Genomic DNA, 22,593 nt, shown 5'->3' with positions numbered 1-22,593 from the left:
GGGCAGAAAAGTCTCAATGAATGCCTGAAGGGCTATGGTAAATTGTGCACCAGAGTTTTTGCACGGGGGAAGGTGGCTTGTCGCTTGTCTAATGTCTAATTCAGTCCAGGCCCTATACACCAGGCCTATTCCCCCTCCTTGTGTAGGGACTTGAATCATGGGAAATGCATCAGCTTCATCTCCGTCCTCATCAGTTTCCTCTGTGAGGCCTTGGAATACTGGCAATCCAGCGGTCGCAGCTGCTTCAGTGCGGCGGAGGAGTGAGATGAGCTGTTCCTGTGCCCGATCGCCTCTCGTCTGTCGGGTCGTTGGTACCGTGGCTGCTCTCTTCCTCTTCCGTGCGGTGGGGATTGGGAACAGGGGTGGGATGTCCAAGACCGGATCCACGGTTTTCAAACTCGGATAGAGAGGAGAAAATGTGTCAGTGACATTGTTCACCTCTTTTTCTTTTTTCTCTTTTTCTTTTTTCTCTTTTTTGTTAGTATCAGTCATGCTCAGAAGTGTCATCTGTTTCTGCAACTGTTTTCTCTCTCTGTTATCAGCTTCTTTCATCCACACATTAAAACATGCCTTATTATCCTCAATTTGCTCTAAGACCTCTGTTTTAATTGTTTTCTTCCCCTTCAATTTTTCTCCCTGTGCCTGTAGATCTAATTTTAGCATCCTGAGCTTCACTACACACAGGGAACCATTTGGCGGAAAGCCAAAGCTTTTAGACCAATAAGATAGACACCGCGAAACAATCCGATCCATATTTATGAGTCATTTCATCCACTATGGGTCCAGTTGCATCACTGGAACGGGAAATTTCGTTTCCCATAATTGATTCTTGGACTTTATAGTATACTATGTCTTGCTCGATGTGATCGTCACTAGGGATGAGCGAGTACAGCATTATCTGTATCTGTATCTGTATCTGTTTACCATATGAATTATCTGTATCTGTATCTGTACTCGGACTGGGCGGGGCGGGGCCTAACCCGGAAGTGGGCGGGATTTAACCCGGAAGTGGGTTGGGTTGTCTTGAAATGGGCAGGGCTTTAACCGGTAGCCTATGTTATTTTAAGCATGCAATTGATATGGGTAGATCAGAAATTGTTATATTTATTGCAGAATAGAAAACTATTTACATGACAGCATCAGCACTGAGCTTCAGATCAATGGTTTTGATCACGATAACAAATGAACTATATACAGAACAAGTTCTGCAACAATGAATACAACACATGCGGTTGCAATTATGAAGTAAAATGTAATGAACAAGAGTTTTCTTACTCAACATAACTTTCTTTTTTTAACTTTACATTTTTTTTATGATCAGTGTGATTTTTTTTTGTTTTGGTTCTTTTTTATTTTTTTTATTACCACACCAGGTAGGCCTATGTGTGAGTGTGTGAGTGAGTAACAGAGAGACAGAGAGCGAGAGGGGCGGGGGGACTGTGTGTTTTATACCACTACTTCCTTTATTTTTTTAAAGAAATACAGCAAGAAAGTGTCAGACACATAGACAGTATATAAGTCAGACACTCAGTGCGTGAAGTAAAAAAACTGGGTTAGAGCCAGCTGACGGTTTAAAAAAATAAATAATCTGCGACAGGCAGAGACGCAACGCGAGTCGCATTCTAACAAGCACCACGGCTGAACAAACCCCACGTTTACCAGAACTCTACTGGTTTATAAGTAACTACAAACCGAAGTAAAAAACAAACCTGAAGCTGAAGAAACCCTAATGTTAACGGAAAAGACCCGCGAACCTGAGTGACTGCGGGAGAGACAGAGAGACCTGTTCTCTTCTCAGTGTTCTGTGAGTGAGCAGAGCGGAGCGGGACACAGCAACACAATACATCTGTGTGTGTGTGTAGGGGAGGGGCGCTGTGTGACTAGCCATTCACAGAACGCAGACACAGTAAGCTACCCAATGAGGATTTTTATTCAATCCGAGCACAGATATTGACTCGTATTACTCGTATAATACTCGTACTCGGCAAAAGTGCTTTATCCGTACCGGATACTCGTTTCAGCCGAGTATCCGGCTCAACTCTAATCGTCACCACACCGCAAGGTTATTTGTTCGGGAAACTTACGTGAAAACCCGTGTACAGCCCTGCGGACGAAATCAACTTAATAGTCAAATAACTTGACCTATTTAGTATGTTTTGCCTAGTTGCAGTCTGTCTCTAAATAATCAAGAGGCTCTTCTAAAGAGTATAGACTATTTGTTTTTGTTCGGGAAACTTGTATGAAAAACCTGGTGCGACCCTGCAGTCAAAATCTCTTAAATAGTTAACTATTTAATTTACTCTGCAGTCCGCCTCTTTAATCAAGAAACGTGCTATCAGTTTTGTAGATTAATACTTTAGGCCTTGCCTATTGTTCTGCCAGTTCTCTTACTGGTCTTGTCCGTCAATCAATTGTCTTATCACCATATGAGAATTCAATCATAAATATGTCCGTGTCTGCCAAAAGATGTCATTCATAACCTCAGTTATGTTTTTGTTACCCAAAATGACCCACAACACACATCTAAATACTCAGTCTCAAAAGTCAGAATAAGTTTCATTTGTTTGTATAACACAATACTAATGATTTTTGCAATTATTCATTTTGATATAATTGACCAGATATTGATTTTATAATCCAATTAAATTGTTTAATTTGGATCTTACCCGTGCTGCCAGAAATCTCTTCCTGTTCGTTTTACCGGAGTGGAAAAACAGCTTGGAGTCCCTCGCGGTCCTGGCCTCCTTCTCTCTGAAAATGTTTTTATTTCGAGGTATAGAGGCAGGCTGATCGTTGATCTCCTGGTTTGCAAAACCCCAGGCCCACGGAGTCCTCCGCGCCGCTGTTCGCAACCGTCCTGCCGCACAACGCCAAAATGTGGTGGAAGTTTTCTATGAAGCAGCAGAGTAAACAAATATCAATGATAAAAATGAAAACGAATAAAGACTGTTTGAGATATTAAACCAAAGTCTGGTCTTTGAGCATTTATTATATTTTGCAAAATATGAGAATACAGATTCAAAGGTACATGCAGTACAACTGAATGAGCATTTCTAAACTAAAATCTAAACATCACATCATCATATAGTCAAAACCTCTCTCAAGCCACTCCTCTAACTTTATCTTTTAGCCTGGCCATAGTTGAAAAGAGGACATCACAAAAGTCAAACCATCCTCACCTTCCTCCCTGCTCTCTGTTCCCAACATTAGCCTAAACAATAGTTTATCTCAGGAGGCAGTAGGAGACATGGTTTGTGGCCTTCTCGACTTTGTCTGCTAAAAAGTTAAACAAAATGAGAAGCTAGAGTTTCTTAAACAAAAACCACTAGGCTAAGAGTTCATGGCTGCTGCTGTCCCTCTCTGGCCTTTAAGAGTCTAAGAGGAAGGAACAGCATTTTTGTGGAGGTTTAAAACAATCTTTAAGCAAATGGTTATAATCATTACTCAATAATGGTTAAAATAAAATTTGCCACCACACCCCGTTTCAATTTGTCAGTCAAAACAGATCCAAGTCTTTGTTCAGTTTGTTACAGAATGTAACAGATTCACATCAGTAACCTTGTAAAGAAAAATGCTATAGAATAAAGTTTATTATTATTCTAACAGGTTCAACATTTAACAGCAGACACATATAACTAGTTATTTTTTTAAATTTTTTTTTTAAGAGCTCCCAGATACAGACAGGCATGTCACAGACTTACAGTTAGATTACCCTCTACTTCCTGCTCTGTGTGTGTGTGTGTGTGTGTGTGTGTGTGTGTGTGTGTGTGTGTGTGTGTGTGTGTGTGTGTGTCAGTTACTTAAACTTCCTCCCGTGTTGTGAAGCATGTTTCCTACAGGTTAAACTTTTGGTAAGTGACACTTATTCAGTTAATTTCTGATCTGTTAGTTTCATCAAACTGTGAAAATGTGTTTTTGTTGAAGAGTTTAGCTATGTTCTAACAGTTAGCTGTTAGCCACCGTGTTCAGGATCACCAGGTGCTTATTCAAAATCAATATTTAACTCAAATGTAGCTTTTCTGACAAAATGAGACAGGACTGAAGGTGATCTGTTAGTGTGAGGACAATAAATCACGTATCAAACATTACTGAAACTCACTTATTATTTATATTCCAAACAAACAACTCATGAATGAATCTGGGTTATCCAATGATTATTCTGTACTGCAGTAAAAGTACCAAAACACAATGTCAAAGTACTGTGTTAGTACAAGTTATTGTGTTAGTGCTATTCCCCCTTCAATTTATAACACCAATCAAAACAGATGCAATTCTTTGTTCAGTTTGTTACAGAATGTAACAGATTCACATCAGTAACCTTAAGAAAAATGCTATAGAATAATGTTTATTATTATTCTAACAGGTGCACCGTTTAACAGCAGACACATGGAACTACTGCTACTACAGACAGGCATGTCAAAAACTTACAGTTCGATCACAGCCTTCCTCTTTTCCCCCCTGAAGATAAGAAGGTAGATTTTGTTCTCAACAATTTGGTGCTATTAGGGAAACATTTGATACATAAATGTATATATTTTAAGACCAGACCCTCCCTGATCCATTGGAAGAATGAGTTCAATCTTTTGTGTAAGTCATTGAAACGGGTTCAGGACAAAAAAGCCTTTAAATTGTTCTTTTTTACTTGAAACTGTTAAGTTAATTTGAGATAGCCCTTTTTATTTCTTTTCTCTCATTTTCTTTTCTTCTTCATGTTGATTTGTTATGTATAAGCTCCTAGGTTTCGATGCTCGACCCGAGGCAAACGCTCTACTTTTGAAGTGGATTTGTAAATGTGTCTTGTTTGTTTGTTTGTATATCTGTACAATATAAAGAAACGCACCCCCTTTTCACTTTAAATAAACGGGTTGCTACGAGTTGTCGGGGCTGAACATGCCCCACTGATCTTTATTAACATATGACTCGTGTTCAGGGCATTTCCTGTTTAAAGTTTACTTTCACTTTCACACTGGTTTCCTCCGTTTGAAGCTCCAGCTGAAGGTAATGTAAGCCATCTGACACGTCTTAATGTTTCTGTTAGTTTAGTTTGAGAGCAGAAAGCTGCAGAAATCTGCAGAGAAACTAACACAACTCTGACATGGGACTCAAACTGTCCAACTGCACAAAGATCCACCGCCATGTTTGCTGGGTTTCTGACCGGGGTGAAGTTAGTTTAATTTTTGACATTCATCGGTTTTCACGGATGTAACCTTCCGGTCCATGTCAAAGCCTCCTTTTCACTCAGTTTCAGGGTATGTTGGAGAGATAATTTAGACAGACAATTCACAGTTATTTTTAACTCAAAATCACCAAAAATAGCGATGCATTTAAGGGCGCAAAGAACTGAATGTCTGTGCAACACGCCCGTCACAATAGACGTACTGGGGACCGTCGTAAAAATTGCAATACCAATTAAAGCTGCAAGCAGCGATGAACGGGCCCTCACCCCTCCCAGCACATCCAGGGTACTGGCGGACGCCGCTCCTTGCAGCCGTGCATTTGCACGGCACTCAGACACTGCAAATCGTCACCAATGAAAAGCGAAGTCCCTGCTGAGTTCAATAATACCTCACACAATAGTGTACAAGAAATGGGTCATTAGTTATTAAAGGGTGCATGTCTTAAGCATATGGGGCAGGGAAAGCCGTCACCAATTAAAAAGGAACTCTTTGCTGAGTTCAATGACACCTCTCATAAGAGTCTACCTTAAACGGTTCACAAGTTATGGAAGTGGGCGTGGCCTGTGTACATGGGCGTGGCTAGAGTATAGCAATATCACATGTAGACCTATGTAGATTCTAAGTTTTATGTAAATCGGAATTACTTTTGCCAAGATACAACCGTTCTTATTTCGACAGCCACCTACAGGAAGTTGGTCCTCTATATCTTGCACATTTTGTTAGCTATCAAAATTCCTTTAATAACTTTTTGTCACAAGGGTACACTGAGTCTATACGTAAGTTTTCGTGCAGATCCGACTCCGGGCCCAGGAGGAGTAAGACAACGTATGTTTCCCATTTATCGCGATGTGGCTAATTAATAAAAAAAATTTAAACAGCATCATCTAATGGCTGATTCACTCAAACTTTGGCATGGATGCTCAACCTGCTATGACTAACAACTATGCCAACTTTCATGATCATCAGAATAACTGTGGCCAAGATACGCAACTTCCTGTTTCAACAGCCACCTACAGGAAGTTGGTCCCCCCTAACTTTAATTTTGAACTATCAAAATTTGTTTAATAACGTTTTGTCATGAAGGTCCATAGATAGTACCTGCAAAGTTTTGTGAAGATCGGAATCACCGTCTAGGAGGAGTTCAAAATAATGTAAAACACATGAAAAATAAATAAATTAAAATTGGCCACATTCTGGTTATGATTAGAGCAATATGTGTAGTAAATATGGTGATTATCAGAGCAACTTTTTCCAACTTAAGGCTTTCCATGCATTAGGGGGTGCTATGGAGCCCGCTTACAGGTATGGGCCAAATCGCTGTACAGTCTCGCACAGTTCCCAGGTGTTTATGTGGGCGCCAATTTTTGTGAGTTTTCGTATATATTGAGGCCGTCAAAAATGTGCCCAAGTGCTAAAACCAATTACGGGTTGCTATAGAGCAACCATACCACTCTCAAGTCTAAATGTGAACTCAGATGAAAGAATTTCCTATTATGGACATGGCTGCACAACTTCGAGAGTTTTCGTGCATCCTAAAGTCCTAAAACACCTGTTCGTAAAATGAAGAATTTCGCACAAAATATAAGATGGCTGACTTCTTGTCAGGTGGAAAAATTTCAAAAGCGTACCAGATGGTGATGGAGGATGTGAGGATGGACTCAATGATGGCTGTGTAGAAGTGCACCATCATTGTCTTTGGCAGGTTGAATTTCTTCAGCTGCGGCAGGAAGTACATCCTCTGTTGTGCTTTCTTGAGGAGGGAGCTGATGTTCAGCTCCCACTTGAGGTCCTGGGAGATGATAGTTCCCAGGAAGCAGAAACACTCCCCAGTGTCAATTGTGGAGTCACAGAGGGTGATGGGGGTAGGTGGGGCTGAGTTCTTCCTGAAGTCCACAATCTCCACTATCTTTAGAGCATTGAGCTCTAGGTTGTTATGATTGCACCAGGTCACCAGGTGGTCAGCCTCCCACCTGTAGGCGAACTCGTCTCCATCAGAGATGAGTCCGATGTGGGAGGTGTCGTCCACGAACTTCAGAAGCTTGACAGACTGGTGACTGGAGTTGTAACTTTTGGTGTACAGGGAGAAGAGCAGAGGAGAAAGAACACAGGCCTGAGGGGATCCGGTACTGATGGTCAGAGAATGTCTAATAAGGGGAGAACTTCCACTCTCGGGAAAATTCCGGGTTGGTACAATGGGGCTAATAGGGAGTGAGATAGGGAGTGAAAAGGCTCTCCATAGACAGGCTCTGTGATGGTCATTGAGTCGGAGACGTGTTCCTGTCAGACAGGAAGTCAGTGGTCCACCTACAGGTGGAGTCAGGCACACCAAGCTGGGAGAGCTTCTCCTGAGGTAGAGCCGGGATGATGGTATTGAAGGCAGAGCTGAAGTCCACAAACAGGTTCCTGGCGTAGCTTCCTGCGGAGTCCAGGTGCTGGAGGATGTAGTGGAGGGCCAAGTTGACTGCATCGTCTACAGACCTATTGGCTCTGTAGGCAAACTGCAAGGGTTCAAGGATGGGATCGGGGATGTCTTTGAAGTGGGAAAGCACAAGGCGCTCAAAGGACTTCATAACCACGGAGGTCAGGGCGACGGGTCTGAAGTCGTTAAGTCCTGTGGTCCTTAGCTTCTTGGGAACAGGGATGACAGTAAAGTACTTTAAGCAGGCTGGCACGTGGCATGTCTTCACAACAAAAACACTTCAGTTTTAAACAATCACTTAAAGAATATTACCTCCAAAGAAACTTCAACATCTAACACAAATTCTTTGTAGGGAGTCGGTTACAGGGGCTTTTTTATCACTTATTCTTTAAAAATAGATTCATTCAGAGTAGTGTAATGTCATTTTTCTTTGTTTTTGATTAATCAGCTGTAATTATGTACATAGATGAGTTGTATTTTGTGAAATGTTGAATAATGTCAAATAATGTTTCATGTGTCTAACTGCAGGAAGATTAGCTTCTAGCTCATGCTGAAGCTAACGGGATCCAAATCAAACAAACAAAGTCTTCATTTGATGGAATACAGGACCACCATGATATGAATATAATATAATGTTTCTTAGACTGTTGGTCAAATACTGAAACATTTGTTGATGTCACTTTGACTCTGAGAAAACATAACAGACATTTTTCACATTTTTAGACTAAACGATTAATCAAGAAAATAATCAGCAGATTAATCAGTAATGAAGATAATCCTTACTTGCAGCTTAACTATAATACAATATACAGTACAGGCCAAAAGTTTGGACACACCTCATTTAAGGCGTTTTCTTTATTTTCATGACTATTTACATTGTAGATTCTCACTGAAGGTATCAAAACTATGAATGAACACGTGGAATTATGTACTTAACAAAAAAGTGTGAAATAACTGAAAACATGTCTTATATTTTAGATTCCTCAAAGTAGCCACCCTTTGCTTTTTTAATAGCGCTGCAAACCCTTGGTGTTCTCTCAATGAGCTTCATGAGGTAGTCACCTGAAATGGTTTTCACTTCACAGGTGTGCCTTGTCAGGCTTAATTAGTGGAATTGTTTCCCGTATTAATGGGGTTGGGACCATCAGTTGTGTTGTGCAGAGGTCAGGTTGATACACAGCCTACAGCCCTATTGGACAACTGTTAGAATTCATATTATGGCAAGAACCAATCAGCTAAGTAAAGAGAAACGAGTGGCCATCATTACTTTAACAAATGAAGGTCAGTCAGTCCGGAAAATTGCGAAAACTTTGAATGTGTCCCCATGTGCAGTCGCAAAAACACACAAGGCGCGCTACAACGAAACTGGCTCACATGAGGACCGCCCCAGGAAAGGAAGACCAAGAGTCACCTCTGCTGCTGAGGATAAGTTCATCTGAGTCACCAGCCTCAGAAATCGCAAGTTAACAGCAGCTCAGATTAGAGACCAGATGAATGCCACACAGAGTTCTAGCAGCAGACACATCTCTAGAACAACTGTTAAGAGGAGACTGCGCGTTTCAGGCCTCCATGGTCGAGTAGCTGCTAGGAAACCACTGCTAAGGAGAGGCAACAAGCAGAAGAGATTTGTTTGGGCCAAGAAACACAAGGAATGGACATTAGACCAGTGGAAATCTGTCCTTTGTGCTCTGAACCCAATCAAGATGGTTTGGGGTGAGCTGGACCGCAGAGTGAAGGCAAACGGGCCAACAAGTGCTAAGCATCTCTGGGAACTCCTTCAAGACTGTTGGAAACCCATTTCAGGTGACTACCTCTTGAAGCTCATCAAGAGAATGCCAAGAGTGTGCAAAGCAGTAATTAGAGCAAAGGGTGGCTACTTTGAGGAATCTAAAATATAAGACGTGTTTTCAGTTATTTCACACTTTTTTGTTAAGTACATAATTCCATATGTGTTCATTCATAGTTTTGATGCCTTCAGTGAGAATCTACAATGTCAATAGTCATGAAAATAAAGAAAACTCATTGAATGAGAAGGTGTGTCCAAACTTTTGGCCTGTACTGTATATATCATACTCTACTTGTTTACATATGTGAATAGAGAACTTTTATTTGTAACACAATATATTATTATGAATACAAAGCTGCAAAGTGATTCACAAACTGGAAAAAAATATTAATCCAAAAAAAAAGATGAAAATATAAGTTAAATGTCTGATATCGGCATGATAAAACAATCTTTTTACATGTTTGAACAAGAAAGAGCTTTAACGTCTGCAGATTGTTCAGAACTCCGCTGCAAGGCTTTTAACTCACACAAGCAAAAGAGCGCACATCACACCTGTTTTAGCATCACTTCAATGGTTACCAGTTCATTTTAGAATTCATTTTAAAATTCTTTTCAATTTATTGTAAAGCACTTTGTGATTTTATCTGTGAAAAGTGCTATATAAACAAACTTTACTTACTTACTTACAAACTTTAACAATAAAACCAACAGGAGAAAATGGTTTAAATAGCAAAGATAAAGTGTCAGATTACATTGTGGTATTTGTGCTTTTACTTAAGTAAAGGATGTAAATACTTCTTCCAGCGCTGCATTTAAAGAGTCAATGTGTCAGAATCGCTGAGAATGAAACAGAGAGAAGCAGCCAATCAGAGGACCAGCTGCTGATATTTGGCTTTATTCCAGGAGAAATGATGTGAGGGATGAATGAGTGATGATGTGCTGATGAATGATTGGACTGGTGCTCTCAGTGTTTCCTCTCCAGATGAAGGTGTGGACTCTGCTATGAGTCAGTGTGAGGACAGAGAGGAGGGAGGCCCTCCCTCTAAAACCACTCTGTGGGGGGAACATTACAGCAAGACCAAAGCTCAGAGGTGAGAGGACCATCTCTAACTGTCCACCACTCAGATCACTCCACCATCATTATTCACACTCAAAGCTCTGTGTGTGTTGTGTTTCAGCCCAGAGAAGCAGCACAGACCGGGACCTGGACCTGGACCTGGACCTGGACCCAGCTGTGTGTCCATGAAGAGTGACTGGTCTATGGCTGAACCTCTAGTCTTCAAAGATGGACACCACTCTGTAGATCAAAGGTAAAGATTTCAAACTGATGATGAAAACAAAATGCTGTGTTTTTATTTATTGTGAGATCTCCAGGTTTTAGATGTTTTTTTTAAAAGTCCTTTAATGGACGGTGACGCCATGTGTCCTTAACTCAGCCTCAGTTTCAAAGTTTACAAAAAATAGTAAAATGTAAAATTACAGTTTATTCAAGTTGTTTATTTTTGGTGTACACCTGTCTTCTACAATATATATTATATTTTACCTTAGTTGCCCTGTTTTATGTCTTTGATTTTCTTTTTATACAAATTTGTTTGAGCACAACTGCTTCACTGTCATCGTTATGTATTTGACAATAAATAACTTGAAACCTAAATATAGGAAAAGGACTCTCAGGTGAAACTCACTGCTTTGAGACCACATCTATTCCTCTTTTTATTATATTAGATTCAACTTTATTGTCATAGCACAGAGTATCAGTGCCGAGACAACTAAATGTCACTAAGCTTCTAACCAGAAGTGCAAAAATCAGCAAAGTGCAGAGTGATGTACAGAATATATACCAGGGAAAGATGCTAATAGTTTAACCCTTGTATTATGTTAAGGGTCAATTTGACCCGTTTGCGTTTTTGTGTTGACCAAAATACTGGTTAACCTATATTTGTCTTCATGAAATTGTATGACATTTCCTCATTTAGGGTCATGAACTTGTTCATAAAATCTGGACACACTGATGTGTAGTGGAATGTCTGTTCAGAGTTTGTATACAAAGATGATGTTGCGGGTAATTTTGACCCAGAGACTTTCAACACCCATTTAGGGGTGTGTGTGTGTGTGTGTGTGTGTGTGTGTGTGTGTGTGTGTGTGTGTGTTTGTGTGTGTGTGCGGTGCTATTGACGATCCGGATTGTGAATTTTCCTATGATGAAGAAGATTCAGGGGACCAGTCTGGTGTAGTATACATTAGCTGAAAACAATGGGCAGCAATCATCCTCAACATGGACAGCTAAAGATGCTAACATAAAATGGTCAACATCACCACACTGACGCCAAGGCAGACTGTCATCAAGATGACTCCATGCCCCACAAGATTTTCTGCCACACTAGTTGATGATATTCAATCACCATTTCATCTCTTCATATCCCAATCAATAGATAGGATCATAGTGGACATGACCAACTTGCAGGGGAGGAGTGTATTTCAAAAGAAATGGAAGTCACTGGATCAGATTGACTTGCATGCATACATTGAAATCCTAGTCCTGCTGCGTCCGCAGCATCCGCCGCATCCACCCATGCTCTGCAGTGCCATGTTTCATCCCACAACACCCTGCTGTGATGTTCATACACACAGAGTAGTCAGGATCCGGTATTGGAGACTGCACTACTCAACATGACACGATGTGCCCTGCTATGACATGAACTTCCATGACTACATCAAGGTCACTGTTCCATTATCTCTAATGTGACTATTATTTACCACTGTTCATCACACCCCCAACCGGCCCCGTCAGACACCTCCTACCAAGAGTCTGCCGAGGTTTCTTCCTAAAAGGGAGTTTTTCCTCGCCACTGTCGCAACAGCCACTGATAATGCTTGCTTTTGGGGGAATTACTGTAATTGTTAGGGTTTTGGAATTTATGTGAGTGTGGTCTAGACCTACTCTATCTGTAAAGTGTCTCGAGATAACTCTTGTTATGATTTGATACTATAAATAAAATAAAATTGAATAGTATTAGCTAGGGTTTACAAGTCAAAGGGAGAAGCAATTGTCAGTCTGTGGAATGATGAGAATGGAAGGCCAATATTTCTAGCAACAATGTCTTTGGAGTCAATTCATACGAAAGCTGGTCGAGTGAAAGAGACAAACTAGCTGAGATCAGAGATGTATGGGATAAATGGGTCAAAATTGTACCTGTCTTGTACAATCCTGGTCTGTCCACTGTAGATGAACACCTTGTTCCATTCAGGGGCGCCGTCCCTTCTGACAGTACATGCCCAACAAGCCTGCCAAGTATGGCATCAAAATATGGGCATCCTAGGATGCCAAATCTAGCTACTATGCATGGAATATGCAAGTGTATACCGGAAATATTTTCACTAAATAATTGGTAAAAACAGTTTTGGGGGAAAAAATGTTTGTGATTAGGAAAAAAAGTTTGTTTTGAGTGTATTTACACTGTGCGGGTCATTTTGACCCGTAACATCATCAATGTCATTTTTTTTCAACATAATACGAGGGTTAAAGCACTGGATCAACGGGCCACCAAGACCCTAATTTGCTACATTTTTGGTGGGACATTTTGGAGCTGACATTAGCTAACGTTGATGTAAACACAAATATATCATAACATTTTTAGACAAATCTTGAGTAGCTACAACACTGTCGAGGGCTACCAATCGAGTTCTGCCATCTGGAAGTCCTCACTTATATTATCCTTATTAGACATTAGCTTTACTATTCCACCATCATGGTGTTCCCACAGCATCATATTCAAGCCTTTGCTGCACATTGCACTGAATACAGCTTTAAATTATACATTGAAAATTAAATATTGGATCATACACAATGTGACCTATAACTACCTATACAATATACTTTACAGACGGTGTATTAAACCACTGACAGGCTTTGTCTCAGTGTGAGTGCAGTGCATCATTTATCTTGTGTTTGTATCAGGAGGAATCTGGAAGATCCTGAACCCAGTTGTGTGTTCATGAAGAGTGACTTGTCTATGGGTCATCCTTATAACTTCAAAGATGGATGCCACTCTGTTGATCAAAGGTGAGGATTTCAAACTGATAATCAGCAGGACTAGTAAACATTTACCACTACAGGGAGTCCTCTGCTTCACTGTTAACATCCAAATATCACTTCATGGACCTTTACCTTGTGTTTGTCGCTGTGTGGACAGACATAATGTGTGCAAATTCTTCCTGATTCCTCCACAGAGTGGACCAGGAGAGCTCAGAGGTTCCCAGTGGTCAGTCTGCCCAGCAGCATCAAACACACCTGGACTCCATATTTATGGTCTGTACATGTACAACAACTACTTTTACATCTATTCTGTTCACAATCATCTCCATGCTGCACTTTGTAGACCAATGGATTGTCAGACTGTTCAAAGTTTGCTTCCATGATTTCAGTTTGATTTGTCATTCATATAATCTTCTGTTCCAGCTGCTGGAGGAGGACATCAGCAATTTTGTGAAGAACGAGCTGAAGAAGATCCAGAAGGTTCTGAGTCCAGATTACCCACAATGCTTAGAGAGTCAGAGAGAGGATGAGGAGGTGTTGGATGGTGAGGATGAAGAGCAGAGGAGGAGCAGCAGAGAGGCATTTCGGAAGATCACACTGCACTTCCTGAGGAGAATAAAGCAGGAGGAGCTGGCTGACCGTCTGCAGAGCAGTAAGAGGATTTCTCTGAAGATTTAACATGCTGGATAAATGGGACCTTTACTAATGTCTCAAGAGATGGACCAAAATATATTATAGGGCTGAAGCTATCGATTATTTTAGTAATCGAGTGTTCTACCGATTATTCCATTGATTAATCGAGTAATCGGATAATAAATACTTTTGTTTTATTGAAGAGCAATAATATACAATAGTTTGGTTAAATTTTCAGAAAAAGCAACATTGTTATTGCCTACATTGCTTACAATATCATCTCTCAAAAAACTAAAAATATTAAGTGCATTTAAGTGCCATATTACATTGTTTTGAAAGAAAACATTTTCTGAAATCCAATAAAAACCTCAAACTAAGGCATACATTAAACAAAGGCTAACCTAAACATTACCTTAAGTTGTGCAACTTAACTTTCACAATTACAAGTTTCAAACTGAGACTGATCTGTATATAGGCCTATATGTAAATATTAATTATACTCAACTTATTTTTATTTATATTACAATGTCACACAGCTTACTGATCTAAAGACACTTTAGATCAAATTGTGGTCACCACTACGTATTTTCTTGTCTTTGTTTTTGGTAGTTGTTGTGTTTGGTGTAGTTTCTTCGTCCATACGACTCTGTGATTTACTTTTGTCGGGTCCACTTCGTGGAATGGATGATTAAGTTAGACTCAATGTTTTCTGTTGAGATGCTGAAGCATTGATGTCGTGCTATTATTCTGGTAAGCTAGTTCGATTTTGCAGTAGACACACTGTACAGAGTTTTCGTTTTAATTACGTTTAAACTGGTCCCTCACTATTTACCCTCTCTTTCTTCATTTTGTAAGCTGTGCCGTCAGTCTTCATGGCATGTGTCGCCAAAAGCGTCAGCCCGGTGTGCGACAGTAATAATCATCCATGCAGGAACACCATACAACGTTGGTAACGTTGATTAAACAAAGCTTAGAGGCAAATAATTTTGCATCACGGTTTTTTAGTAATCAAAGTATTCGAGTTACTCGAGGAATCAATTCAGCCCTAATATATTCATATACCCATTCTCTGAGGAAATGTTGAAGTATGTTCTGACTTATTGATCTTCTTTGTTGTGTGTTCATTCAGGAAGTCCTGCTGCAGTTTCTAAGCGTAAACTCAAATCTAAGCTCCAGAAGAATTTCCAGTGTGTGTTTGAGGGGATTGCTAAAGCAGGAAACCCAACCCTTCTGAATCAGATGTTCACAGAGATCTACATCATAGAGGGAGGGACTGCAGAGGTCAATGATGAACATGAGGTCAGACAGATTGAAACAGCATCCAGGAAACCAGAAAGTCCAGAAACAACAATCAGAAGAGAAGACATCTTTAAAGCCTCACCTGGAAGAGATGAACCAATCAGAACAGTGATGACAAAGGGAGTGGCTGGAATCGGGAAAACAGTCTTAACACAGAAGTTCACTCTGGACTGGGCTGAAGACAAAGCCAACCAGGACATCCAGTTCACATTTCCATTCACTTTCAGAGAGCTGAATGTGCTGAAAGAGGAAAAGTACAGCTTGGTGGAACTTGTTGATCGTTTCTTTAGTGAAACCAAAGAAGCAGGAATCTGCAGGTTTGAAGAGGTGGTGTTCATCTTTGACGGTCTGGATGAGTGTCGACTTCCTCTGGACTTCCACAACACTGAGATCCTGACTGATGTTACAGAGTCCACCTCAGTGGATGTGCTGCTGACAAACCTCATCAGGGGGAAACTGCTTCCCTCTGCTCGCCTCTGGATAACCACACGACCTGCAGCAGCCAATCAGATCCCTCCTGAGTGTGTTGACATGGTGACAGAGGTCAGAGGATTCACTGACCCACAGAAGGAGGAGTACTTCAGGAAGAGATTCAGAGATGAGAGCAGGGGCCAGCAGAGATCATCCTCCCACATCAAGACATCCCCCACACCAACACCGCGAAGCCTCCATATCATGTGCCACATCCCAGTCTTCTGCTGGATCACTGCTACAGTTCTGGAGGACATGTTGAAGACCAGAGAGGGAGGAGAGCTGCCAAAGACCCTGACTGAGATGTACATCCACTTCCTGGTGGTTCAGTCCAAAGTGAAGAACATCAAGTATTATGGAGGAGCTGAGACAGATCCACACTGGAGTCCAGAGAACCGGGAGATGATTGAGTCTCTGGGAAAACTTGCTTTTGTGCAGCTGCAGAAAGGCAACCTGATCTTCTATGAATCAGATCTGACAGAGTGTGGCATCGATATCAGAGCAGCTTCAATCTACTCAGGAGTGTTCACACAGATCTTTAAAGAGGAGCGAGGACTGTACCAGGACAAGGTGTTCTGCTTCGTCCATCTGAGTGTTCAGGAGTTTCTGGCTGCTCTTCATGTCCATCTGACATTCATCAACTCTGGAGTCAACCTGCTGGCAGAAGAACAAACAACATCCCGGTGGTCTGAAGTGTTGAGAGACAAATCAACACGTTTCTACCAGAGTGCTGTGGACAAGGCCTTACAGAGTCCAAATGGACACCTGGACTTGTTCCTCCGGTTCCTCCTGGGTCTTTCACTGCAGACCAATCATACTCTCCTACGAGGTCTGCTGACACAGACAGGAAGTAGCTCACAGACCAATCAGAAAACAGTCAAGTACATCAAGAAGAAGATCAGTGAGAATGTGTCTGCAGAGAGAAGCATCAATCTGTTCCACTGTCTGAATGAACTGCATGATCGTTCTCTAGTGGAGGAGATCCAACAGTACCTGAGTTCAGGAAGTCTCTCTACAGATAAACTGTCTCCTGCTCAGTGTTCAGCTCTGGTCTTCATCTTACTGTCAACAGAAAAAGATCTGGACGTGTTTGACCTGAAGAAATACTCTGCTTCAGAGGAGGCTCTTCTGAGGCTGCTGCCAGTGGCCAAAGCCTCCAACAAAGCTCTGTACGTGCACACACAACTATCCAGATTAAATTGAGTTTGTTTTTTGTTTTTTATTCAGAAAAAACAACCAATGTTTGTAATTGTTTTCTTATGTTTTGCTGATTCCTCTTCAGACTGAGTGGCTGTAACCTGTCAGAGAGAAGCTGCGAAGCTCTGTCCTCTGTTCTCAGCTCCCAGTCCTCTAGTCTGAGAGAGCTGGACCTGAGTAACAATGAGCTGCAGGATTCAGGAGTGAAGCAGCTGTCGGTCGGACTGAAGAGTCCACACTGCAGACTGGAAACTCTCAGGTTGTTCTACAATCATTAAAAAAATAGTCCTACCTAAGCCCTTTCTTTCTTAATTTATTAATTATTAAATTGACTGTCTGAATATCCTTTATAGGTTGAGTGGCTGTAAGCTGTCAGAGAGAAGCTGTGAAGCTCTGTCCTCATTCCTCATCTCTCAGTCCTCTTGTCTGAGAGAGCTGGACCTGATTAACAATGACCTGCAGGTGTTTGACCTGAAGAAATACTCTGCTTCAGAGGAGACTCTTCTGAAGCTGCTGCCACTGGTCAAAGCCTTCAACAAAGCTCTGTATGTGCGCACACAACTACCCAGATTAATGTAATTTTTCTTTGTTCAGAAAAAATAACTTTGGTTTGCGATTTTATTGCCGATTCCTCTTCAGACTGAGTGGCTGTAATCTGTCAGAGAGAAGCTGTGAAGCTCTGTCCTCAGTTCTAAGCTCCCAGTCCTCTAGTCTGAGAGAGCTGGACCTGAGTAACAATGAGCTGCAGGATTCAGGAGTGAAGCAGCTGTCGGCTGGACTGAAGAGTCCACACTGCAGACTGGAAACTCTCAGGTAACCGTGTCGTGTCTTGGTTCATGGTATTTTGCTAGACATCTTTGGTTCGATGAATACAGAATCAGCAGTGCTCTATATCGTTCATTTGTTTTCTTAATAGATACACTAACTGAATGACTCTGCATGAACAAATCTTTCATAGTAAGACACATAACCCCACCCCCAGGTAATCAGTTCATTGAGAATGGATGTGTCGGTGGCATTACGTCATTGTGGAGGTTCGATCGTTTCAAGCACCTAATAGTTGCACTATGGCACATAAACTGGATTTGGATATACAGTTAGGTTCATATCTATGTATACTGTACAATGACACCATTTTGTTATTTTGATTCTGTACTTGATGATGAACTAATGATTATGTGCTGAAAGGGCAGATTCAGCTTTAATGGAGAGTATTCACAGCTATGTTGAATGGACTATGCAGGAATTATGGTCAGACTCCATATTTAAGGGGATCCAAGCATTTAAACAACAGGCTATGCATCCGTTTCTTAGGGCCAGCATGTCAGTCAGACAGGTTTCCTCGAGTCCTCCAACCCTTCCTTCTTCACAGAGGGCATGTTGGTTGGGATTAGGACTTAATCTTAATCAAAGTGTTCCTTCCACAAAGAGCTGTGAAAAACATCTGCCTGAACCAACACTACACTCCATTAGTGTTGGTGATAGTCATTTCAATGTATGTGTATGTGTATGTGTGTGTGTGTGTGTGTGTGTGTGTGTGTGTGTGTGTGTGTGTGTGTGTGTGTGTGTGTGGGGGAAAAAGGTGTGTGTGTGTGTGTGGTGGGGGGGGGGGTGGGGGGGGGGGCTCCCCCCGACACCCCCCCCCTGAAAACCCGGGAAAGGAGAAGGGGAGAAGCTGCTTTTTTTTTTTTTTTTTTTTTTTTTTTTTTTTTTTTTTTTTTTATTATAATGTATTTTTTTTTTTTTTTTTTTTTTTTTTTTTTTTGGTTTGTTTGTATTTTTGGAATTTGGAGTAAATTTGTTGTAGCTGGACTTAAGTATCGCTGAAGACTTAAGACATGCACTTCAAAGATATGGGACACTCAGGTTGACATATGACAGCAGCTCTCACACTTTTCTCTGTCACTAACTGATGTACTCTGAGTCATGTAAAATGGAGGATCTGAGTGAAGGTGTATGAAGTTGATTCTGACTTTGTTTCTTCCTGCAGGACTGACCATGGTGGACTGCAGTGGTTGAGACCTGGTCTGAGGAAGTGTGAGTGTGTTTAAAGTTTGATTCATGAGAAGTCAGCTGCATGTTACAGTAGATTTTTGCATTTTCTTGACTGAAATACAGTGAGTTTCAGTCAGGATCTGTTTTCTGTCAGTGTGGCTGGAAAGATGTTAGAACTCAATAATCAATTTAAACACAAAAACTGAACAAAGTGATTCAACAGAACTAATAAATATTATTTAATTAACAGTCGAGCCAACAGAAAGCTAACTTTGTTTCTTTTGACTGTCATTCAACTGGAGAAAGTTTACTGGGCTGTATGAATTCATTTGGCAGGACCCCAGTATCAGTTTACTGCACTCTAGTATGTCAGGTTGAAGGCACAGCAATGCACAGGGCCCTTACTCACTTCAGACTAAATCTGTGAACCTGTTGTTCTGCAAACAGAAATAAAAGCACAAAGTTTAGTGCATAAAAATACAATTCAATAATGAGTATGCTTCACATTCTTAGGATACAATAATACATATTCATAAACAAATGAACTAAATGACTCAGTTTAACTTAATGTCAAACTGCATTATTATCAAAGTAGTATACATTTACAAAGGATGCCATCATAAACCAAACACATGGATATAATACTATAAAACAATAGGAAGCCATTACATTGGTAAACACCGCCCTCAAGTGGCGAAAACTAAATTAAATTGACATGGTTGAATAGCACTGTCACTTTCTCAAACTGACTCTAAATTACCACTATCATCAATTAAACAACGATTTCCTGGCAAAACAAACCAACAACATAATTACTAAGGACTACAGCCAACAATAAAGGTTATTTCTAAATTATATAAGAGGGATTACTGTAGAAATTGGTCGTGCAATCAGCATTATTAAAGCTCCACATGATACTCACCATTGCAAACTCTACACATTAGTTGGCTGGCACTTGTTGCGTATCCGGAGATTAACTTACTGGTACCAACTAATTTACAATACCTTGCTACCTCTGTACCTAAGCTCACTGATTGCTATAGCTATACCCCAACTGTGCTCAAGCAGATACATCTCTTTAGTCACCCCAAAAGCTCATTTCTACTGCGGCCGCCACTCTTTCCAGTTTTCTGTTGCCAATCACTGGAATGAATTACAAAAAACCCTAAAACTTGTTTCAATCATTGATTTTAAAGTATTGCTGTCTGTCCGACAGCTGCATGTGTGAACTCTCTTCCATCATTCATGCAGTTTTGCACACCTTCACTTTGTTGTCTCTTATGCCCCAATGCATAGTGGCACAATCTTACCTGTCCTGTTTTTAAATTTGTTTAATATCTGTTTGTTTCTTGCACTATTCCATTTGCACAAACTGTATACAGATTCTGTACTACACTCAGTATTTACATTTGATCCATATTTTTTCGTTGACTCTTGGTTGTATTTTGTATGTTTATATGTTTCCGTATTTAATATGTAACTCTATGTAGTCTCGCACGTTTTATGCCTTGTCTTGGCCAGGTCATCGTTGCAAATGAGAATTTGTTCTCAATCGGCTTACCTGGTTAAATAAAGGTTAAATAACAAATAAATAAATTATAAATCTTCCTAGATCACATTAGTAAGCTTCAATAAGACAAGAGTGTAACACATAATATATATGAAAAGGAATTACAAAAGCTCATTTCACCAACCAAACTTTGTCTTGTTCTCTCCATCAGATGTCTGTGAACTAGAACTGGACACAAACACAGTACACAGAAAACTCAAACTGTCTGACAACAACAGGAAGGTGACACCTGTAGGAGAGGATCAGCCATATCCTGATCATCCAGACAGATTTAACTTCTGGTCTCAGCTGCTGTGTAGAAATGGTCTGACTGATCGATGTTACTGGGAGGTCGAGAGGAGAGGATGGGTTAATATATCAGTGAGTTACAGAGGAATCAGAAGGAGTGGAGCCAGTGATGACTGTAGGTTTGGATGGAATGATCATTCCTGGAGTCTGAGGTGCTCTGTTGATGGTTACTCTGTCAGGCACAATAACAGAGAAACAGTCCTCACTTCCTCCTCTGTCTCTGACAGAGTAGCAGTGTATGTGGACTGTCCTGCTGGCACTCTGTCCTTCTACACAGTCTCCTCTGACTCACTGATCCACCTCCACACCTTCAACACCACATTCACTCAACCTCTTTATCCTGGGTTTAGGATCCCCTGTGGTTCCTCGGTGTCTATGTGTCCTCTGCAAAACTGAGAGTCTTTCCTGTGGACAGAAACACTCACTGAAGATCAGCTGCTGAAATCAAAGTTCAGTCTGTTCACCATCACACACACTCTGCACTGTGAAGCAGATCTGTCTGAGACTCAAACACTGAACATTATATTCATCTCTTTGATTATCAACATTTAAACTGTTTAAGGGACCGTTTGTTATTTATGGAATGGACCACCGGAGGAAAATAGGGGAGGTTCATGTCTTTTTATTCTTTGTTGAGGGGAGGGTCACCCAAACACTTTTAGTCTAGGGGAGGGGATCACCCAACATTTGTATTCATGAACACAGCAAAATTTCAAAGTGGCTTGTTTGGTGCATACTTTTTCATGTAGATCTTAGTCTCTGATGATGGGAGCAGCAGGACGCAAAAAAACAAAAATTACTGTTGCACTAGTCTGGACATCTTGCTGTGCCAACCTTGCAATAAAGGTTTCCTGAATGCCATGTATATAAATGTGATGTCAGCTTATTAATTTATTGCAGGTTTTGTGTATATTTGGACTTTTATACGTTTATTACACTTTGTTTAAATGGCGAAGTGGAGAGGCCTCGTTCACCTGTTCAGAGCTGGCTGGTTAATGTGACGCTCGTATAGGCCTTGCTGAATACACCGTGACCCTTTTGTGGATCTACTGATTGCTGTGGATTTCTTTTTTTTTTCCTGTCATTGGATTATGGCAAAATACAGATCTTTTGGATTATGGCAAAATACAGATCTTTTTACTCAACGTTTTTACTCAAATTGTCTTAATGTTTTATGGTGTGACTGTGCTTCGTTTCTGGGTTTGGAGACACATCTCAACAGACTGTAGGTCAAACACTGATTGTACACTGTTACATTTTAGTTGAATTTAAGTGTTGGGGCATTCCGCCACCGTCTGGCTATTGCGTTCCAAGACAGCCATGCCGGGATAGGATTTCATAAGGGCAAATTGTTAAATTGTTACAATGTAATTTAAAATCTGCTTTAAAAATAAACACATATATTTTGGAATATAATGTTCAGCTTTGGCAGCTTTACCTATGTGCTAAAATATACAATGACTGAGGAAGCCTAGTGACGAGTCCATAGCAACCAGTGTTGAATTTATTTCCCAGTGTCCTTTGCTGAATGGTCTCAATGTTTTATTGTTTTATTTCATGTGAATACTAGTTTACTAGAGGAGTAACTTAGTATTTGAATTAATGCAGTAATGCTGGAAGTGTGCATTTAGTTTCCATGCTTATAGTGTTTCCACAACAATGTTAGTGAGTAAATCTACCACTATGGAGTTATATTCCTATCTTTATTCAAGAGCACATTCT

The 22,593-nt window shown here is 40.7% G+C and overlaps 1 protein-coding gene across 2 annotated transcripts; it reads left to right on the top strand.

Moving 5' to 3' along the window:
* Positions 1-3,799: 3,799 nt before the first annotated feature.
* On the top strand, positions 3,800-22,287 carry LOC120574902 (NLR family CARD domain-containing protein 3-like). 2 transcript variants are annotated; one of them, XM_039825410.1, is made up of 12 exons: positions 3,800-3,851; positions 4,364-4,472; positions 10,351-10,473; positions 10,561-10,692; positions 13,341-13,445; positions 13,613-13,691; positions 13,842-14,070; positions 15,181-16,990; positions 17,104-17,277; positions 17,658-17,831; positions 19,009-19,055; positions 20,735-22,287. In XM_039825410.1, the coding sequence occupies exons 2-12, from the start codon at positions 4,387-4,389 to the stop codon at positions 21,265-21,267; spliced, it is 3,492 nt and encodes a 1,163-aa protein (XP_039681344.1). In that variant the 5' UTR covers positions 3,800-3,851; positions 4,364-4,386; the 3' UTR covers positions 21,268-22,287. The 2 variants fall into 2 exon arrangements, 1 of the variants encoding a protein (XP_039681344.1); XR_005641924.1 differs by lacking the exons at positions 3,800-3,851; positions 4,364-4,472; positions 10,351-10,473; ... (5 more) ...; positions 19,009-19,055; positions 20,735-22,287 and adding an exon at positions 17,372-17,563 and having other exon boundaries at positions 17,237-17,277; positions 17,658-17,698.
* The last annotated feature ends 306 nt before the right edge of the window (positions 22,288-22,593 follow it).

Source organism: Perca fluviatilis, chromosome 15 (assembly GCF_010015445.1).
Source record: "Perca fluviatilis chromosome 15, GENO_Pfluv_1.0, whole genome shotgun sequence".
Taxonomy (NCBI): Eukaryota; Metazoa; Chordata; class Actinopteri; order Perciformes; family Percidae; genus Perca; species Perca fluviatilis.
This window is presented reverse-complemented; position numbering and strand designations above follow the sequence as displayed.

What these genes read in the sequence shown, in the direction of transcription:
- LOC120574902 (XM_039825410.1), top strand. Translation starts at nt 4,387, where the DNA reads ATGGAACTACTGCTACTACAGACAGGCATGTCAAAAACTTACAGTTCG. An exon ending in TGCCACTCTGTTGATCAAAG is followed by an intron (nt 13,446 to 13,612) that starts GTGAGGATTTCA and finishes ATTCCTCCACAG; the next exon opens with AGTGGACCAGGAGAGCTCAG. An exon ending in ACCTGGACTCCATATTTATG is followed by an intron (nt 13,692 to 13,841) that starts GTCTGTACATGT and finishes CTTCTGTTCCAG; the next exon opens with CTGCTGGAGGAGGACATCAG.